Consider the following 19,147-nt stretch of genomic DNA (forward strand, 5'->3'; position numbering starts at 1 on the left):
ACGGATCGAGGTTGAAAAGTTCAAAAGAAGGGGGTTCGAGTTATGAAAACTGAAGGTGGAGGCCCTGCTCATCGACAGGGATGTATGATACGTGATCGAAGATGAAAAGCCATCTGCACCTGCTGGTGATGGAAAATCAAAGGTAGGTGAGTCGAAGGAGTTGAGGGCATGGACCAGAGACGATCAGAAGACGCGAAGTCTGATCTGGTTATGCCTGGCAGATAACATTCTCGTGAATGTAACTTCTGAGAAGACCGCGAAGGATCTTTGGACAAAGCTAGGAAGCATCTATCAAAGCAAGTCACTCGTGAACAAGTTGTTCCTGTGAAAGAAGTTGTATAATTTGCGAATGAGCAAATGTGATTCTTTCTCTACTCATTTAAATGAATTTAACACTGTTTGTGCGCAACTCTCATCTATAGATATAAATCTGAATAAGGAAGATAAAGCTTGCAACTTGTTGTGTTCGCTGTCAAACTCATGGGAGCACATCATTGTTTTAACCGGTACTGGCATTAATAAATTGTCGTTCGAGATGGTTGTTGTTGTCCTATTGTTTGAGAAGATAAGAAGAGTAGGTTCTGAAGATACCAGTCTTGAGGCTCTAAACATAAGTTTAGACAAATATAATTTTACAAAAATTAATATCATAAAAAGAGCTTTTTTATAAAGAAAAGAAAAACTAAAAGTTAAAAACTCTCGAGGAATTGTTTTTTCTTATAAGATTTGGAAAACTCATTAATTTTTCAACTATACCCTTATTTTTATGCTGTTGCCTCTAAAAACACCTCTATAATAACATATTTCATCCTTTATATAATAAAGACCTAACTCTTTTTTTCTTTTTTTTGGTACATATAAAGACCTAACTCGTTAACACAAACAACTTAGTACTGAATTTATTCTTTAAGGTGGAATGGATTTATAAGGAATTAAGGTGTTATCGAATAACTTGTAAATCACTTTGTGGGTGCAAGGATCACTTTTATTATTTAAAATGATCAAAGAAGGTTATACGTCATAGGCCTTTCTTTTCACAAAATATTCGTATTAGTTTAAGTGGTTGCAAACAAAAGAATCAATGAATTTTACACTCGTACCCCTTTCCTCTCGCTTTAATTGCTTTTTTATTCGTAACTCAAAGTGTGAAGTTAACGTTCACTTTGCAAAACTTCAGGGCAGAACTTGAAGTGTTTGCTCACGCTAAGATCAGGTTATAAAACTTAGCGACACAAATTCTAAACCCAACATTTTATTAAGAATAGAACAAGATTCACATTCATATTATTGTCAAGTACGTTAAAAAGACACAAGTTGTGTCTTTTTTAATGACTTATATAAAGTTTAACTTGTCAGATTTTGTATAAATATGAAAAGTTGTCTTTTTTATTTTACACATAGTCATGTGACTGGAAAGAGAAAAAAAAAAACAACTTTTTATATTTATACAAAATCTGACGGGTCAAACTTTGAGTAAATTACCTAAAAAACATAACAAGTTTGTGTCCTTTTAAAAGATACTTTTTTTTTCCTAATAATATATATTCTAAATATTTTTAATATCCAAAAAATGATTTTTCATAAAGTGGCCGAAATGATTTAATACTTATTTTTATTAAATATTTTCTGTCATTTTAGATGGAAATAATGTATTTTTATAATTATAATTTATTTTTAAATTATAATAGTATTTATCATTATACATTTTTAATCTTTCAACCCAAAACGTCATCTTGAGAATGGATATAAATAACTTATTGCAATCACTGTAGAAAATTAAAGCCTCATTTTATACTATATATTATATAATATGTGGGTTTCTCTTTTTTCAATACTTATTTTTATTAAATATTTTCTGTCATTTTAGATGAAAATCAATGTGTTTTTATAATTATAATTTATTTCCAGATTATAATAGTCTTTATCCTTATACATTTTTAATCTTTCAACCAAAAACGTCATTTTGAGAATGGATATAAATAACTTATTACAATCACCGTAGAAAATTAAAGCCTCATTTTATACTATATATTATATAATATGTGGATTTTTCTTTTCTCATGTCATATAAGATAACATGTTTTATATTATAGACACAATAAGTGATGAGATTATCACTTAATTAAAAAATAAAAAATATCACAAATTTCGATGTATGACAATATGATAAAATTTTCTCATATTGTATGAAAAAATAATTTTTCATAATATATATTATGCAATTATATAAAAAATAGAATGAAAGTACATATTCCTTTCTATCCTATTACCATACTTCAACAAGTAGTATTATAATTAAAATCACACACACACTCTCTCTCTCTCTCTCTCTCTCTCTCTCTCTCTCTCTCTCTCTCTCTCTCTCTCTCTCTCTCTCTCTCTCTCTCTCTCTCTCTCTCTCTCTCTCTCTCTGTGTGTGTGACTTAGATATTGATCCTCCTTAACATATTTTCTATAAAGCAAATTTGATAACTAGACACCTGCTATCAACAACTATGAAGCAAAATTTGATAACTAGGCAGATTACAATATGAATATCCAAAAAAAAACTCCATTTTTCTAATCTCCACTTCCAGATCTGTCTGTCTCAGAACCACAACTACTAATACGTCTATGACGACTACATCTCCCTCTTGGTGAAGATGGACCTCTTGTAGAGCTTTGTATTGGGTGAATTTGGGGATCATATTTCTGGGAAGCAAGGTAATTTAGAGCTGTAACCACATCAGCTATAGGAGGCCGCATATTAGGCTGCTCTTGAACACACATAGCAGCAATAGCAAGAGCTTGATACAAACCTCTGACTGGATATTGACCTTGAAGCAATGGATCAGCCATCTCTGAGAATCTTCTCCGGTCTTTGAGTAAGGACTTTGCCTGTAAACAAATATAAATGCAATCATAAGGTAATGTGTCCAGCTCTTAAAAAAATGTACAAGGAGTTCAGTGAATTAACATGTTTCTAATTCTAAGGATATAAAAGCTAACTGAAAACTACTCGTACTCTAGCTATACGACATTATTGAAAAATAGAAATAACCATTGTAAATAAGCAGCATTAATGCAGCAGACTGTTGCAAACAAAATAAAAAAGCTCAGAAGAACAATTTGGGATTATATGTCATGCCTAGAGCTTTTCAGGTTTCTGTACTAGAAAATTTTGCATTTAAATGAACAGTATATTGAAGATGTCAATATCATGAACTTCAAGACAATGCCTGCACAACAAATTAAGCCTTGTATGAAGATCTGCAACAACTTTAGACCACAAGCATACAATTTTGACGACTATTGAGGCATCATGTTACCTACAATGCCAGTTCGCTTATAACACAAAAGAAGCAAAATCAATATGCTTTGTGCATGAAGCACCCCACCAATTATTGTCTTACTTTCAGTGACTAGAAAAGGGAAGGTAATTTCCAGCTTAACACCTTCAATACTCTATAGCACCCCCAAATAAAATCAAAATAAAAGTAGGCTTAACTGCTCTGCAATGATTGAGAAGTGAAAGTACAATCACTACAACAAACTCACAAGTAACGACACTTGCAATTCAAATTCCCTATAAACTTTTGACAGGAACAATCACTGAAAAAGAAAAAGTGTAAAATAGACATACCCATACAACTAGATATTTTTCTTTAGCAGATTTTGTTTGGTCGAAGGCCTTCCTGCCTGTGATTATCTCCAAAAGAACAACCCCGAAGCTATAAATATCAGACTTGAATGTCAATTGGCCAGTCATTGCATAATCTGGTGCACAGTACCCATATGTCCCCATAACCCTTGTTGAAACATGAGTCTTATCACCACTTGGGCCTAATTTTGCCAAGCCAAAATCAGATAACTTGGGATGATATCCCTCGCCTAACAAAATGTTGGAGCATTTCAGGTCACGGTATATGATGGGAGGCTTCATTTTATCATGCATATACTCCAAACCTCTAGCTGCACCAGCTGCTATTCTCATTCTAGTATTCCAATCAAGTGGTTTTCTTCCGGGCCAAAGATCTGACAGAATGAAGGAACGAAGAAAAGATAAGCCATGCTGTTGCCAGTATATTCTATTCTATATGAATAAAAATAAGATATCAGGATTACAGTATATACCATGCAAATGGTTCTCCAAAGATCCCAATGGCATGTACTCATAAACCAATAGCCTCTGCTCTCCCTCCACACAAAACCCAATTAATTTGACAAGATTATGGTGGTCTGCCAAACTCAGTGTCAAAACTTCAACACCAAATTCCCTAATTCCTTGAAGCCCATGAGGGTCGAGTTGCTTTATAGCTACAGCCTACACAGACAAAAACAAGCCTCAATCTCACCAAACATAACCATAAACATGCGAAATTAACATGATGCAACATGAAAGAGCATAAATGTGCAACACATGACAAGAGCTGAATTAGAATGCTTCGATAATTTCATTATTTTCCTTTTTATGAATCCATTTTTAACCAACCTGGTTTATTTTCTCTATGTGCCCCTTATAAACCTTGCCGAACCCTCCTTCGCCCACAAAGCAATCTGACCTAAAATTCCCTGTGGCAGCTACAAGCTCATCGAACGTAAACGTCTGTGCCCGGCAACCGTTTGGTTTTCCATCCTTGGAAACCTCATTTAAATTCAAATTCTTCACGTCCAGATAAAGTTTATCATCCTTAGAATTATCTTCTCCTTCTCCATTTACATTCAAATCAACTTTGACTTTTTCTATATAAAACATACAAAACAAAGAACAATTGATCAGGGAGAGAGATCAAACAAAACGACATATATGTATTAATCCAAGGAGAACGTTAACAAAATCCGACATCCATCAAAAGTAAAAACAAACAAAAGCACAAAATGACAAGAATACTTTGGAATACAAATAGTTTCAGCCTTCAAAACTATTCCATCCATGTTCAAAACTTATCCTACGATTTCCAGAGAGAGAGAGAAGGATTTAGAATATAAGGAACTGCCAGACGGGAACATTATCGCTAACCGCCAAAATTATAATGCGACAATAAACAGAAATCAAACAAAAAACAAATTCATAATATTTTTTTCACGTGCCAGAAAGTTACAAATTTTTCCTGGGAAACATGAATTCCAAAACGGAACAAAACAGAAGCATTCAACAATTTGCATCGAAGAAAAGAAACTCAATGAAACATGGTACACGATGACACCGAAAAGAACAACGACCTTTGATCATTTAGGACATACCCACTTCCATAATTTTGTTTTTTTTTTTTAAATAAAAAAAAAATAGAATATTAACAATTGCTCATGAAACAAGGAGACATAAGATTGAATACGATCACAAACAAAATAATGAGTAAGCATGTTTTATCTCTTCCTTAATTAAAATGCATTTGCAAAATTTACCAGCAACAGTGAGAATGATAGGCTTCTCGACACGGCTATTAGAGAGGTTGCTGTCCGATTTTTTGCGTGATTTTCCTTTAAGACGAAAGCAACCCATGTTTTTTTTATCTTTGTCTCAGCTAAACCAAGAAAAATCCCAGAACAGAGGATCACAACAAAATATAAATAAAACACCGCAAAAGCAGTGTCACGAACTGTGTGTGAGAGGAAGAGGAAGAGGAAGAGAGAGGGAGGGAGAGAGATGATTCATATGTTTTGGCCTTTCTGGTCGCTTTTATATATTCTGGTTCTATACATGGTGGACATGAATTGTAACATAAATGATTAGCTGACCAATAATAAGAAGCCACGATAAAATATAAGAGGATTTTTCTGTCATTTCAAGCACAAGCCGTGGTGGGTTATAATCAGGTGCTGCTGACACGGAGTCCGGGGCTGTTTGGGTAGTTGTGTTTGCGTTCACTCTAACATAACATCTTTAATGATACTCGTTATAACAATTAACAAACATTGTTTTCCAATGACGTGGTGACTTTAGTTTTAATTGAGGTTCAACGATTTGGTGTGAGCCGGTTCGCAAACGGATCTTTCTGTCTTTTGAACAACGCGCCGGTGGTGCACCAATCGAAATACACGGCTTCATAAAAAAGGAAAACGGGAACGTCTCGAACAGTTCACCTAGGGCCCAAACGATGACGTATGGAGCGGTAACCGTATCCCACGCGTGTCGCATATACGGATTATACTTTAGTTTGTTATAACGGTGATCCACGCGTTCCAGCTCGGATTCCCAACGAAGCTTACGAATTGAAAACGGAAGTTCCTGCTGAGCTTGGTAGCAGTGTGGATATGTAATACCTTGGTTGAACGCGCTTACGGTGAGGGTGAGGGTGAGGGAGGGGCATATTTGTCATAAAAAAAGCAGGTGGATTATTTCCGATTGAACTTGTTATAAAGATTATTAATATTAATCTATATATATTTGCATGTGTATAGTGGTTAGAGGTTATATATTAAAAAGAAAGATCTAGGTCTAACTCTTATATCATATATTTAAAGAATGACTCGAGAATTAAAATCTAGCATTTATGTGAAGTAAAGTACAAGATTTTGTTTGACTCCTATTTAATTTTTTATTATTCTTAAACTTCAATAGCCTTACAAACAGTGGCGGAGCCACGTGTTACCTGGTGATTTCGACCGGGTTAAATTTTAACAAATTATATTTATCATGTATAATCATATAATTAATTATCATTTGACTCCGTTTAAAATTATAATTTGGCCCGGGCTAAAATTTATAATTTGGCCCTATCAAAAAAATAAAATATATTTGATGAGAGATTTGGGTAAGTTGTATTAAGTTATGTGTTCCATTTTTATTTATTTAATAAAATTAAAAAATATGTAATAAAATTATAACCTTTTTGATAGTGTCTATTCAGGTATTTTATATTTAATATAATTTAAATATATTATAATATGAATTAATTAATAATAAATATACATATAATTTTTTGACCCGAGCTCCGATTGGAGTCTGGCTCCGCCACTGCTTACAAAATCTCTCTCGCTTCATAATTATTAACTAAAGTTGATTATGTTTTCAACTAATCCCTTATAACTACTCCAGATTGAAATCTATCTCCGCCTTCCAATTAACCAGTTTAATTACCTGGTCTCTTTGATGCATTGGGATTTTTTGATGTTTTAATTTATTAATCTGATATTTGATTTACCATATTTATCAGTGGAGGTCATTTAATGATGCGAGGGGGACCAACATCACTAAGTGTCGCAACCCTCCTCTTGCGTCACTCTCACATTCATTTTTTTTTTCTTTTAATTGAGTGACGCCCCCTCCTCTAGGGCATTCATAGGAATGCGCCAAGTGGCACAACCTCGTTAATCTTGTTACCATAAAATTTCGGAAGACCATAACTTTTGACTAGGATAACCAAATCAAATAATTTTTATTTTTTTTATTTCACGTATATAACTTTTCGAGATCTACGCAATGACACCTCATTTGACGTATTTTATCTTCCATTAACATAGTTCAAATTTGCAATAATAGTTCCACTTTTTATAAATTTGAACTATGTTTGTGAGATAAAATATGTCAAGAGAGGTGTCATTGCGTAGATCTCGAATAGTTATATGAAAAAAAAATCATGTAATTTGGATACTCGAATCAAAAGTTATGGTTTTCCTAAGCTTTACGGTAACGAGACTAATGAGATTATGACACTTGCACAATCCTATGAGTGCCCCATGAGAGGAGAGCGTCACTCAATTGAAAAAAATAAATAAAAATAAAAGAATGTGTGTAACACGAGGGGAGGGTCGCGACACTCAGTGCTAGAGGTGCCAAAACGAACCAACCTGCCCCGACTTGCCAAAAGGGGGGGTGACCCGACGTTTGATTGTGGGTTGGAAACATCAACCCACCCCCGTTTTGAAGTGGGTTGGCGAGTCAACTCGCCTAAAAAACAAAAAATAATTAAAAAATAATAATAAATTATATTTTATTAATTTTATAATACTACTTATTTTTATTTCACACTCCCTTTAATTTATTTTCAATCTCAAGCCTAAATATAAGCTAATATTCAGTCAGATATTTTTTATAAACTTATTTTTGCCTCTATATATGGATAATCTTTGTCATAAATACAGTTTTTCTTCTTTATTTTTCTAGGGAGTACTAAAATAAAAATAAAATGCGTATCACAAAAGCTTAGTAACAAATAAAACACTACTAATAATAAAATAAATAAAAACTTTCCCACTGACCAACCCGCCACCAATCCATTTTGACCTACAACTAAACAGGACGGGTTGAGGCGGGTTGGTGGGTTGAAAGGTATAACCCAACTCATCCTGTTTTGGCAAATTTACCTGTTAGGTTTAACTCATATTGCTACCTCTACTCAGTGTCGCTGATCCCTCCTTGCGTCACTCAATGTTCCTCATTTATAAATATCATGAATCAAATATCAGATTAAAAATTTAAAGGGATGAAAATCCCAATGGGTCAAAGAGCCTAATTACCTGCGAGAATCATATTTCATGCCCCTTATTGTAATGACATCTATAATGAAGCAAGTTCACACACACACATACATATACATATACATATATATATATATATATATATATATATATATATATATATATATATATATATATATATATATGCAAATGGAGCATAATGCTAGAGGATGAAATTTAACGGGACCACTTAAATTAAAAAATATATATATGGGACTCACTTTTTATATGTTTACTAGAAGTTACTTGTTGATCTTGCAACTTGACGTTCGAATTCCTCTTACATATACATATAATTTTTTTGTACAGGAAAATGATTATGTCTTTTGCAAATACAATTAAAAAGTGGTATCCATTTGTATTTTTTTTCTTTACTCTTTTTATTTTCTTTCTCCCTTAATTATATTTGCAGGAGACACAATCTTTCTCATATTTCAAAAAAGGGTTTTATTAATCTCCTTTTACATAAGATAAATATCTTATGTTGTAGAGAGAAATTACGTGGGTCCCACCATTACAAGAAAAAAAAAAGTGAAGTGCGAAAATCGAAGTGAGAGAAAATGAGATAAATTACCTCATGTAAAAAGAGACTAATATTTCCCTTCAAAAAAATTATATAACTCGTATATACATATATAAATATGCACATGGAGCATAATGCTACACGATGAAATTTAACGAGCCCACCTAAATTAAAAAAGAAAAATATGTGGGACTCACTTTTTATATATTTACTAGAAGTTACTTGTTGATCCTGACGTTCGAATTTCCCTTGTATATATGCATATAATTTTTCTGTACAGGAAAATGATTATGTCTCTTGCAGACAGAATTAAAAACTGGGATCCATTTGCATTTTTTTCTTTACTCTTTTTATTTTCTTTCTCCCTTAATTATATCTGCAGGAGACACAATCTTTCTCATATATCAGAAAAATTATATAATATATATATATAGGAGTTATCATTTTTTAAGTTGTTTGAAATAATTTTATTTTCGACTACTAAATCATAATCGTACAAAGATAGATCAATAGTGATAAAGGAAGAGAGAGAAAAGAGGAATCATAACCATTCAAAGGTAAATCAATTAATATTAGAAAATAAATAAACAAAACGACATAGTTTTGGAATGGCCGGAGATAAATTTATCTCAAACTGCTTGAGAAATGCTTTTCTCATATATATATATATATGGGTTTTATAATTCTCATTTAACATGAGAATTTGAATTTTCCTACACACCCTTCGATTTCCGTGCCAACGTAAGTCCTACACATAATTTTTTCTTACATACAAGTCCCACATATTTTTTGTCTCTACAACATGAGAATTCAATTCTCATGCTGAAGGAGAAATATAAAACTCTATATATATATATGGGATATGATCAATTTACACCGGTGTAAGAATAATAATTCTTACACCAAATCTTAACCGTTGATTTCTGTGCATCTAACGGTTAAAATGTAATGGGAATTAATGATTGATTAATTAATGAGACACAATAAATCTTAACCGTTAGATGCATGTAAATCAACGGTTAAGATCTGGTGTAAGACTTATTATTCTTACACCGGTGTAAGATGATCCTGTCCCTATATATATATATATATATATATATATATATATATATATATATATATATACTCCACCACCTTGTATACTTTTACATGACTAACATCACTTCTAACGTATTAGATCCTTCGCAATCTATTATTGCATCTGTAGCATCTTTCCCTGACTATACCGAGACAAAACAATTATACAAACGAGCTGTAAAACAATATGTTGTCATTGGGATTATACCATGTTAGTTAAAATCTTAATTTATGAATATGATTTTATGTTTTTACTATTTTCTTTTATTAAAATAATTTTATTAATATTTCAAATACTTTTATATTCTTACAATTTTTTAACATTATGATTTTATATTTTATGATTTTTTATCTCCTAATTTTACGTAAAATCTCAATTTAATTACTTGCGTTACACTTCTTCAGCTAGCTTCTATTCTTTCACGAGTTAAGTCATTTTGTTTTACTTGAGCTTCTAACTAAAAGTTCAGTTTTGATTACTTTTTTAAAATAATCATTTTAAAAAGTTATTACTAAAATTTTGATTATAAATTATTTAGAATTCGTTAAATTAGTACAAATTTACTGTAGTTATTGCTAACCAGTAAAGAAACACACTGACACTTTAAAAAAATTAACGTGTCGTGTCCGATATTTTTTGACACTTTTCGGCACTCTAACATGTATTGTAGAAACTTAAAAAAGGATTCAAAAGTTGTGTTGTATTGTATTATTAGTTCTAACTATTAAATTTGTTGTATTACATTTACTATTTTATTAAGTTTAATATAAATATTTGTGATATCTTATGTTTTTTTGTAAAATTGATAGGTATTGTAAGTTTAACTTATTTTTTTGTTAAATTACTTAACCTTAAATATAATATACATTACATAAATTACAAATATTATTTAATATCAAAATTTGTCCTAATATATCAAAATTTAACATTTTTTAAAAATTAACGTGTCAAAATATCGTATCGTGTCGTATCTCGTATTTCATGTGATGTCGGTGCAATATAGGTTTCATCTCCTGAAGCAATATGGCTCTTTAGGCACAACTAGGGGTGAAAGTGGGCTGGGCCGAGCTTTGCCCCGAAAAGCCCAAGTCTACGCCAAAAAATTTCAATTTGGCCCGGCCCAAGCCTAGTATGAGTCTAACTGTTAGCCTGATTTGACCCGTTTATGAAAAAAAAATGGCCTGGCTTGGCCCGTTAGCCTGTTAATTTTTAACTTCCAAACAGAACCATGAATCAACTTTACAAAGTACTCAAATTCTGTTGCTACACCAAAAATCATAATTTCAACATCCAAACAGAATCATGAATCATAACAAAACTAATTCAATATGCATTTAAGTCATTTTCAAAAGCAAAATGCTCAAATTAAATAACATATATTTCATCATATCCAACAAACAAATCTATACTATGTAAATTAAAATAACTACATGAATCCAACAAACATATCAAGATGCTTGTAGTAAGTATAACCTCTGCCAAATTTTTTTTAATATATTCATATACACAATCTAATATGTTAAGATGTTAGTTCCTCCTATATAAGAAATAAAGTAAGATTTTTATTAAAATATAATTGAATATGATTAAGTTATAAATAATTGCAATTGATTAAATTTATATCTTTTTTTTTCCTTCAAGGCATACTTACTCTATTTTATTTTATTTTATTTAAAATAAATAGTACAATATAGGCCGGCCTGGCTTATAGGCTCGGCCTTTTGAAAGTGGGCCTACCGCCTTTTTATTAAACAGGCTATTTTAAGGCCCGAACCTGACCTATTATATAAAATATACTAGATCAGATCTAGCCTGATACAGGCCGAGCCGTAGGCCCCTGTAAGCCGGCCCGACCCAGTTTCACCCCTAGGCACAACTAAGGGTGTTCGCGGTCTGGATTGGATCGGTTTTGGAAGCAAAACTCATCTGATCCAATCCCTTCGGTTTGATCATGTAATCATCCATTCGGTTTAGATTTTTTTTCAAATCTGATCCGATCCAATCCAATTTTTTTCGGTTTGGATTGGATCGGTTTTCGGTTTTTTTAATATCCTAAAATTAGTTTCATGATTATTGTGCAAAAACATCTTTTGTATATATTGATTTTGTAAAAAAAAAATTGAAATACAAAAATATCAGTAAACAATACTATAGTTGATGAGACGTGACTAAGTTTTTTCTTGGGTTTAGTTGACAAGTTAATGCGTCTTGAGTTTAGAAATTTTTGGGCTATGATTAGAGTAAGGACAAGTTTAAAAATACTGGAACGAGAGAAAGAAGATGATGGAGAATAAGAGAAGACAAAGAAACTGGAAGGAAAGAAAAAAGAGGGAAACGGATGGAGAAAAATGTGGCAGCGATGAGTTATTGCTGAGGGTATTGAGATGGTGCAATTGCATTTAATGGCGGGCTAAGAGGTGTAATTGCTAGAGAGAGAGAGACACTTTTTTTTTAGTGTAATTTTTTTTTTGCCCTTGTGAGAGTTGATGGTGAGCAACGAATGACGGCTACCAAACTCATTAGTTTTACTCATCTCTATTGCTTCCATATATCATACTGAATTTACTAATTCACATACTGTCCTATGATATATACTGTAACTAGTCTACATTCGTATCTTCGGAACTTAATTTTTATTTTTTCTTTTAAGAAATAAGTATATCATACATGTGTATTATTGTAAACATTTATTGTTTATGGATGGGAGATGTGAGGCTTTTTGTTTTTCGAATAGTATAAACATTTTTTATGCTCGGCTGCTATATTATTAACTTTGAAAACGCTTCTGGATGCTGCATATATATCCCAGGAAATTTTGGTTAATTGTTAGCCTATTATTACAACACTGAAAATATTGCTACCATGATGGTATATAATTAGATCGAATGTTATATTATTGTGTTCGCTTTTTCTGCAGTTAATGTAGATAAGTTATCTCCAGTAAGTCCAATACGACGTCGTTTTGGGGCGGAAGTCATGGTGTTTTTATAATTTTAATTTATTTCAGGGTTATTATAGTCTTTATAATTATAATTTTCTAATTTTTCAATCCCAAAACGACTCGTTTTAGAAGTAAATGCAGATAACTTATCTGCATTAACTGCAGAAATATTTTTCTGTATATTATTTTATTAAGTATTTATTATTATTACTATTATTATTATTATTTATTTATTTATTTATTTATTTATTTATTTTTCATTTTTTTGGGGACTTTATGTTGGATATATTAATAATATAATTTAATAATATGTTCACATACAAGGCTAATAAGTGAGGATATGATTATTTGAATCCATGTGGACTGAAGTTCAATAGCTCATATTATCTTTAGGGTTTCCTAAACTGGAGGTAACACTATTGAACATTTCAAATTTGATGTCTCTTAGTGTAATATTTTATGTATCAACCTACCTCTAAACCCTTCTCTCTCAAACCTATAACTATAACCTCCAACACTTTAATTATATTTTCTGCCTGCCTTTCTTCTTCTTTATTATTACCCAAATTATCACATTTTTCATGGTATCAAGAAATGTGTCCCCGGCAGGGATTTATGTGAAGTGTCTTATACAATTTATATGGTAAAATTGTTAATTACATAACATGTTGCCCATCATGTTATTTGTCTTACAAGTTATCATTCCTCGTTTATTGTGGGATATATGACCCTTTATAGTAGCATCCCTCCCATCTTTCTTTCGTGTTGGGAAATCACCGATTGAAATACATGAAATATCAAGGACGATGGTGTCAAATATCCTTTCAAGTAACACTTGAGAGTAAATACTGTTATAGAAGAAAGTGAGTGATATTATATCACTAAGAGATTTGAACTCATGTATAAGGTAGATGAGGTAGATAATCAGAATTATCACTGTGCAATTATAAAAAATATAAGAACAGACTTACTTGTAGTCAGTATAAAGAATCAGAACAGATTAATGTATGCAGTAGAGGAATTAAATCCGAGCCCACAGAACGTGTCTCCTTAAGACAATTTGCCCCCTCACTGATGTCAAAGGTTGATGGACACTTGTCTCCCAGGATAGAACGAATTTCGTCTGAAGAGTGGCGGCACTACCAGTCAACAGCCCAAACGAACACAACAATATGCCAGAGGAAATCACACCGGAGTATGAACAGGAATATGCAAAAAATCGGAAGGACAAAAATTCCGGCAGAGTTTCGGTGCAGGAAAAATTGGATCCATTTTCTGAAGGTGTCAGTGTCTATTTATAGACAACGTAAAGTCACGTTCCAAAAGGCACCTATTCGACGACGAAACAACACATCCGTTGGACACGAAAAGACACATTCGTTCGACACGAAAAGACACATTCGTTCAACACGAAAAGACACCCATTCAAGGATGAAACAACATGTCCGTTAGGATGAAACAACACATCATTTAGGATGAAAAGATACATCTGTTTGTCGACGAAAAGGCACACCTTTTCACTACCAAACTTCTTATTCATAACCAATAGATTGTCTATACAATTTATATATATATATATATATATATAAATTCCAACAATCCCCCACATGGATAAGAAGTCAAATCATCGTGACAAAAAATGCACAAGAGTATAAATGCAAAGTGTAATTTCCTCAACGAGAAACAACTGCATCGAGATAGGTGGAGTTACCTTTGAACCTTCTCTAGTGGAAACCTATCGGATATACTCGGTCAATCGGTGGTCTAGGTCGACTTGAACCGTCAACCTTTAGTGTATACCTAGACAATAGGAGTTACACAATTGCTTCTCTAGCATTGTTGGTCCTTTGTTGCGCCCATTTTGGCCGTGGGACACCTGCCTGGTTCTGCGAGTGTTTTAGAGAATCGGCCTTTGAAAAATTCTCATAGAAGCGGCCCTCACTTCACACTCACATAGGTGATTTCTTGCGATGTAACTCACTTATACATCATCTGAACACAACAGATTAAGAAATCATTAAAAGCCTTAGTGCTTACCCTCATAAATACACTGTCTTGTCTTAGGAATGAGTATGAGTTTAAAAACTCCTCAGTGTTTAAACAGTCGACCATCACTTAGTTGTCTCTTTGAACCTAGTTCATGGGATCTCCACTCTTCTAGGTAGAGTTACCGCAATGCTCAACAATTGATAGGCCTTAAACCCATTCATTTCGACAAATTTTCAACCAACTCTCTTGGAATCCCTTTGGTTAACGGATCCGCTATGTTTTCCTTAGACTTAACATAGTCAATTGAAATGATTCCATTCGAGAGTAGTTGTCTTACGGTATCATGTCTACGACGTATGTGTCTAGACTTACCGTTATACATGACGTTCTTGGCCCTTCCAATAGCTGCTTGGCTATCACAATGTATGCATACAGATGGTACCGGTCTTGGCCAATTAGGAACATCCTCAATAAAATTATGAAGCCATTCGGCTTCTTCACCGGCCTTATCTAAAGCAATAAATTCTGCTTCCATGGTTGACCTTGCAATGCAAGTTTGCTTGGTCGATTTCCAAGACACAGCACCTCCACCAAGGGTGAACACATATCCACTTGTGGATCTAGTGTCGTTAGAGTCGATGATCCAATTTGCATCACAATACCTTTCTATAACCGCGGAGTATTTCTCGTAATGCAAAGCATAATTCTGAGTATACTTCGAGTATCCCAAAACTCTTACCATAGCTTTCCAATGATTCTCATTTGGATTACTGGTAAAGCGACTTAACAGACTTACTGCATAAGCAATATCAGGTCTGGTGCAGTTCATAACATACATAAAGCTTCCCAACACTTGAGTATATAGCTTTTGTGCTGTAGCTTTACCAGTGTTCTTTAATAAACTCAGATTAGAATCTACAGGGTTCCTCACAGGAGTTATTTTCAAACTCTTGAATTTTTCAAGAACCTTAGCTACATAGTGAGCCTGTGATAAGGCCAACCCTGTAGATGTTCTATGGATTTTAATACCTAGGATAACGTCTGCTATCCCCATATCTTTCATATCAAACTTACTTTTAAGTAATTGTTTAGTAGCATTAATCATTTGATTATTACTACCCATGATTAACATGTCGTCTACATAAAGACAGACAATGGCAAAACCTTTTTCAGTATTTCGAACATAGACACATTTGTCCCATTCATTAATTCGAAATCCATTTGACAACATAACTTTGTCAAATTTCTCATGCCATTGCTTTGGAGCATATTTTAACCCGTAAAGGGATTTTATTAAGCGACAAACTTTCCGTTCTTGTCCTGGAACAACAAAACCTTCAGGTTGTTCTAAATATATCTCTTCTTCCAGGTCGCTGTTTAAGAAGGCGGTCTTAACATCCATTTGATGTATTTGTAATCCATTCAATGCAGCTACCGCGATCAACATCCTAATGGATGTGATCCTTGTAACCAGTGAATAAGTATCAAAATAATCGAGACCTTCACGTTGCCTGTAACCTTTTACCACAAGCCTTGTTTTATATTTATCAATAGTGCCATTCTCTTTCATTTTTCTTTTGAAAACCCATTTACTTCCTAAAATCTTATTGCCAGGAGGAAGATTTACCAATTCCCAAGTGTGGTTGGACAAGATAGACTCTATCTCACTATTGATAGCCTCTTCCCAAAATGGTCCTTCCGGGGACGTTATAGCTTCCTTAGACGTTCGAGGCTCATTTTCTAATAAATATGTCATAAAATCATGTCCAAAGAATGTGGCGGTCATTTGCCTCTTGCTACGTCTAGGTTCATCTTTTACATCCTCTACATGATCAATATTAGTTGTAGCATCCCAAGGTATCACAACCTGGTCATCATTATTACCATTTGATTCTTGTATTTTCTTATACGGAAATACGTCTTCAAAGAAAGTAACTTCCCTTGACTCAATAACCGTATTAACTTGTATGTCTGAGACATCAGATTTATAAACTAGAAACCGATAAGCACTATTATTAAGTGCATAACCGATGAATACACAATCCACGGTTTTAGGTCCGATTTTCAACCTCTTAGGTTTAGGAACCGCAACCTTAGCCAAGCACCCCCACACTCTAAAATATTTCAAGGATGGCTTCTTTCCTTTCCATATGTCATATGGTATACTCTTTGTCAAACACCCCCACATTTCAAGATAATTCAAGGTAGGCTCCCTTACCTTTCCATTTTTCATAGGGGATATTCTTAATTTTCTTATGGGGTACTTTACTGATTACATATGATTTGTCATTAAATGACTTTCCCCCCACAAACCAGACATCAATAAGATCATATCATTTAATGTCTGGTTTTTTTTTTTTTTTCAGCAATCCTATTGGATTGTGAAGCATAAGGAGCAATCATTTGTTATATAATATCACACTCCAAACTGAACTCCTCGAAGGGTCATTGTAATCTTCCCCTCTATTGCTCCTTAATGCCTTTAACTTTCAATTTAACATTATTTGATTATAACAAATATATCAAATAATAAATTCCAATTTTAACCCTAAAATGATACACAATCATCTCATCATTTATGACATTTGAAATAAAACATATAATTTTGAATTAAATCAACTCAAATATTTGACCACTTTGGTCATCAAGAAATTTATCATACTTTAATTCCAAAATGCAAATATTTTGCAAACACACAGAATTTTAGATTTCACATTTTGCATTCCAAAGTTATTTTTCTTTCATGCAAAACATAATTATCATATAATTTATGACATCAAAATCACCAGCAATTGACATAAAAACATACAATTTGGAATTAAATCAATTCAATAATTTAATCACTTTGATCATCAACAAGATTACCACACTTTAATTCCCAAAGCTGTAATGCATCAATCGATTGTATATATATACAAATCAAAGTCGTCACGTTGGTCATGTATTTAATACCACGACAAGGAGCAATAAAAATAGTAAAAGGCCATGAACGGTCAAAAGCCAATAACCCAATATGTATGTAAACATTAATTCACAAATCATAACCATCAATAGAAACATTTCAATTTCCATTATGGTCCTCTTGCAATCACCCATTGAAAGCCAATCGGTAATATGGGATGAGACTCATTCTCATACCCATTTCAATTTTTTTTTTCTTTCATTTCTCGTGTCATTTCTGTTCTACAATCAGAAATTTAATCCGGTTTAATTTACACAAAATTAAACCCAACAAATCAATCTGATGATTGATGTCATATTGAAAATTTAAAGCCATAAAACTATCAAAAAAAAAAAATGGGTTCTATGAATAAATTCCAATATATATATAAATTCCAATTTAACCATGTCAACGGTCACAAAGCTCTTCACAGACCCACCCATTTTCATCAAAAATGAATTTCAATCTTCTCAAATTTATAAGTTACAACTTAATGGATATCAAATGCAATAATATACCATCAAATCTATTAAGTGCACCATATACAATTAAATGCCAACAAATATATGTCATTTCTGGCATATACCTCAATATATGTCATCATGAAATTTAATCAATGCATCAACTTTAGTATACTGTTATTCATGGGTTGCATTACATTATTTTAAAATTTAAACAATGTAACGTTTCCTTTAGAAACCACCGAGTAAAAGGTAACCACTATCCCCAACATTTCATTCTTGATTTACAGAATATAAAACGATGCTTTCAAATGAATGTCTATATGCATTAAAATTACATCATGCCATGTATAAAAAAAATAGATCCAGAATTCCCATTTTTTGTTCATTTCAACCGATGCAATAATTCACTGTAGAATTATACGGAATGAAAACACGAGAATAGGGACTGCTGGGTGTCAGTTTTTTTTTTCTTTTAAAAAAAATTGTTACTGATGGAAATCGTAAACTCAGATTCAAATATTGTCTGAGAAAAATTTGTCACACGAGTCACGAACACCGAGATGCAAATCGCAGGCACAATGCATTCCATGCATTTGAAAAAGGACAATAAAAATGCATCCCGTAACAGTAAGTGGACAAAATCAATATGTTGGCACGATGATAAAAAAAAAAGTTGTCTTTATATTTATATATATATATATATATATATATATATATATATATTATTCAAATGTATAATACTTTCATGCACCCCAACAGTGGTACGGACATT

The 19,147-nt window shown here is 32.7% G+C and overlaps 1 protein-coding gene across 1 annotated transcript; it reads right to left on the reverse strand.

Annotated features, from left to right (window-relative positions):
- Positions 1-2,546: 2,546 nt before the first annotated feature.
- LOC133297004 (probable serine/threonine-protein kinase PBL5) lies at positions 2,547-5,521 on the reverse strand. The gene is made up of 5 exons (XM_061496049.1): positions 5,386-5,521; positions 4,472-4,722; positions 4,114-4,303; positions 3,623-4,014; positions 2,547-2,877 (listed from the first exon to the last, which is right to left on the reverse strand). The coding sequence occupies exons 1-5, from the start codon at positions 5,480-5,482 to the stop codon at positions 2,560-2,562; spliced, it is 1,248 nt and encodes a 415-aa protein (XP_061352033.1). The 5' UTR covers positions 5,483-5,521; the 3' UTR covers positions 2,547-2,559.
- Between the last annotated feature and the right edge of the window lie 13,626 nt (positions 5,522-19,147).

The sequence above is a fragment of the Gastrolobium bilobum genome, unplaced genomic scaffold, assembly GCF_033153095.1.
Source record: "Gastrolobium bilobum isolate Gb01-03AN ecotype WA unplaced genomic scaffold, APGP_CSIRO_Gbil_v1 utg70214, whole genome shotgun sequence".
Taxonomy (NCBI): Eukaryota; Viridiplantae; Streptophyta; class Magnoliopsida; order Fabales; family Fabaceae; genus Gastrolobium; species Gastrolobium bilobum.

What these genes read in the sequence shown, in the direction of transcription:
- LOC133297004 (XM_061496049.1), bottom strand. Translation starts at nt 5,482, where the DNA reads ATGGGTTGCTTTCGTCTTAAAGGAAAATCACGCAAAAAATCGGACAGC. An exon ending in TATCATTCTCACTGTTGCTG is followed by an intron (nt 4,723 to 5,385) that starts GTAAATTTTGCA and finishes TGTTTTATATAG; the next exon opens with AAAAAGTCAAAGTTGATTTG. An exon ending in ACATAGAGAAAATAAACCAG is followed by an intron (nt 4,304 to 4,471) that starts GTTGGTTAAAAA and finishes TTGTCTGTGTAG; the next exon opens with GCTGTAGCTATAAAGCAACT.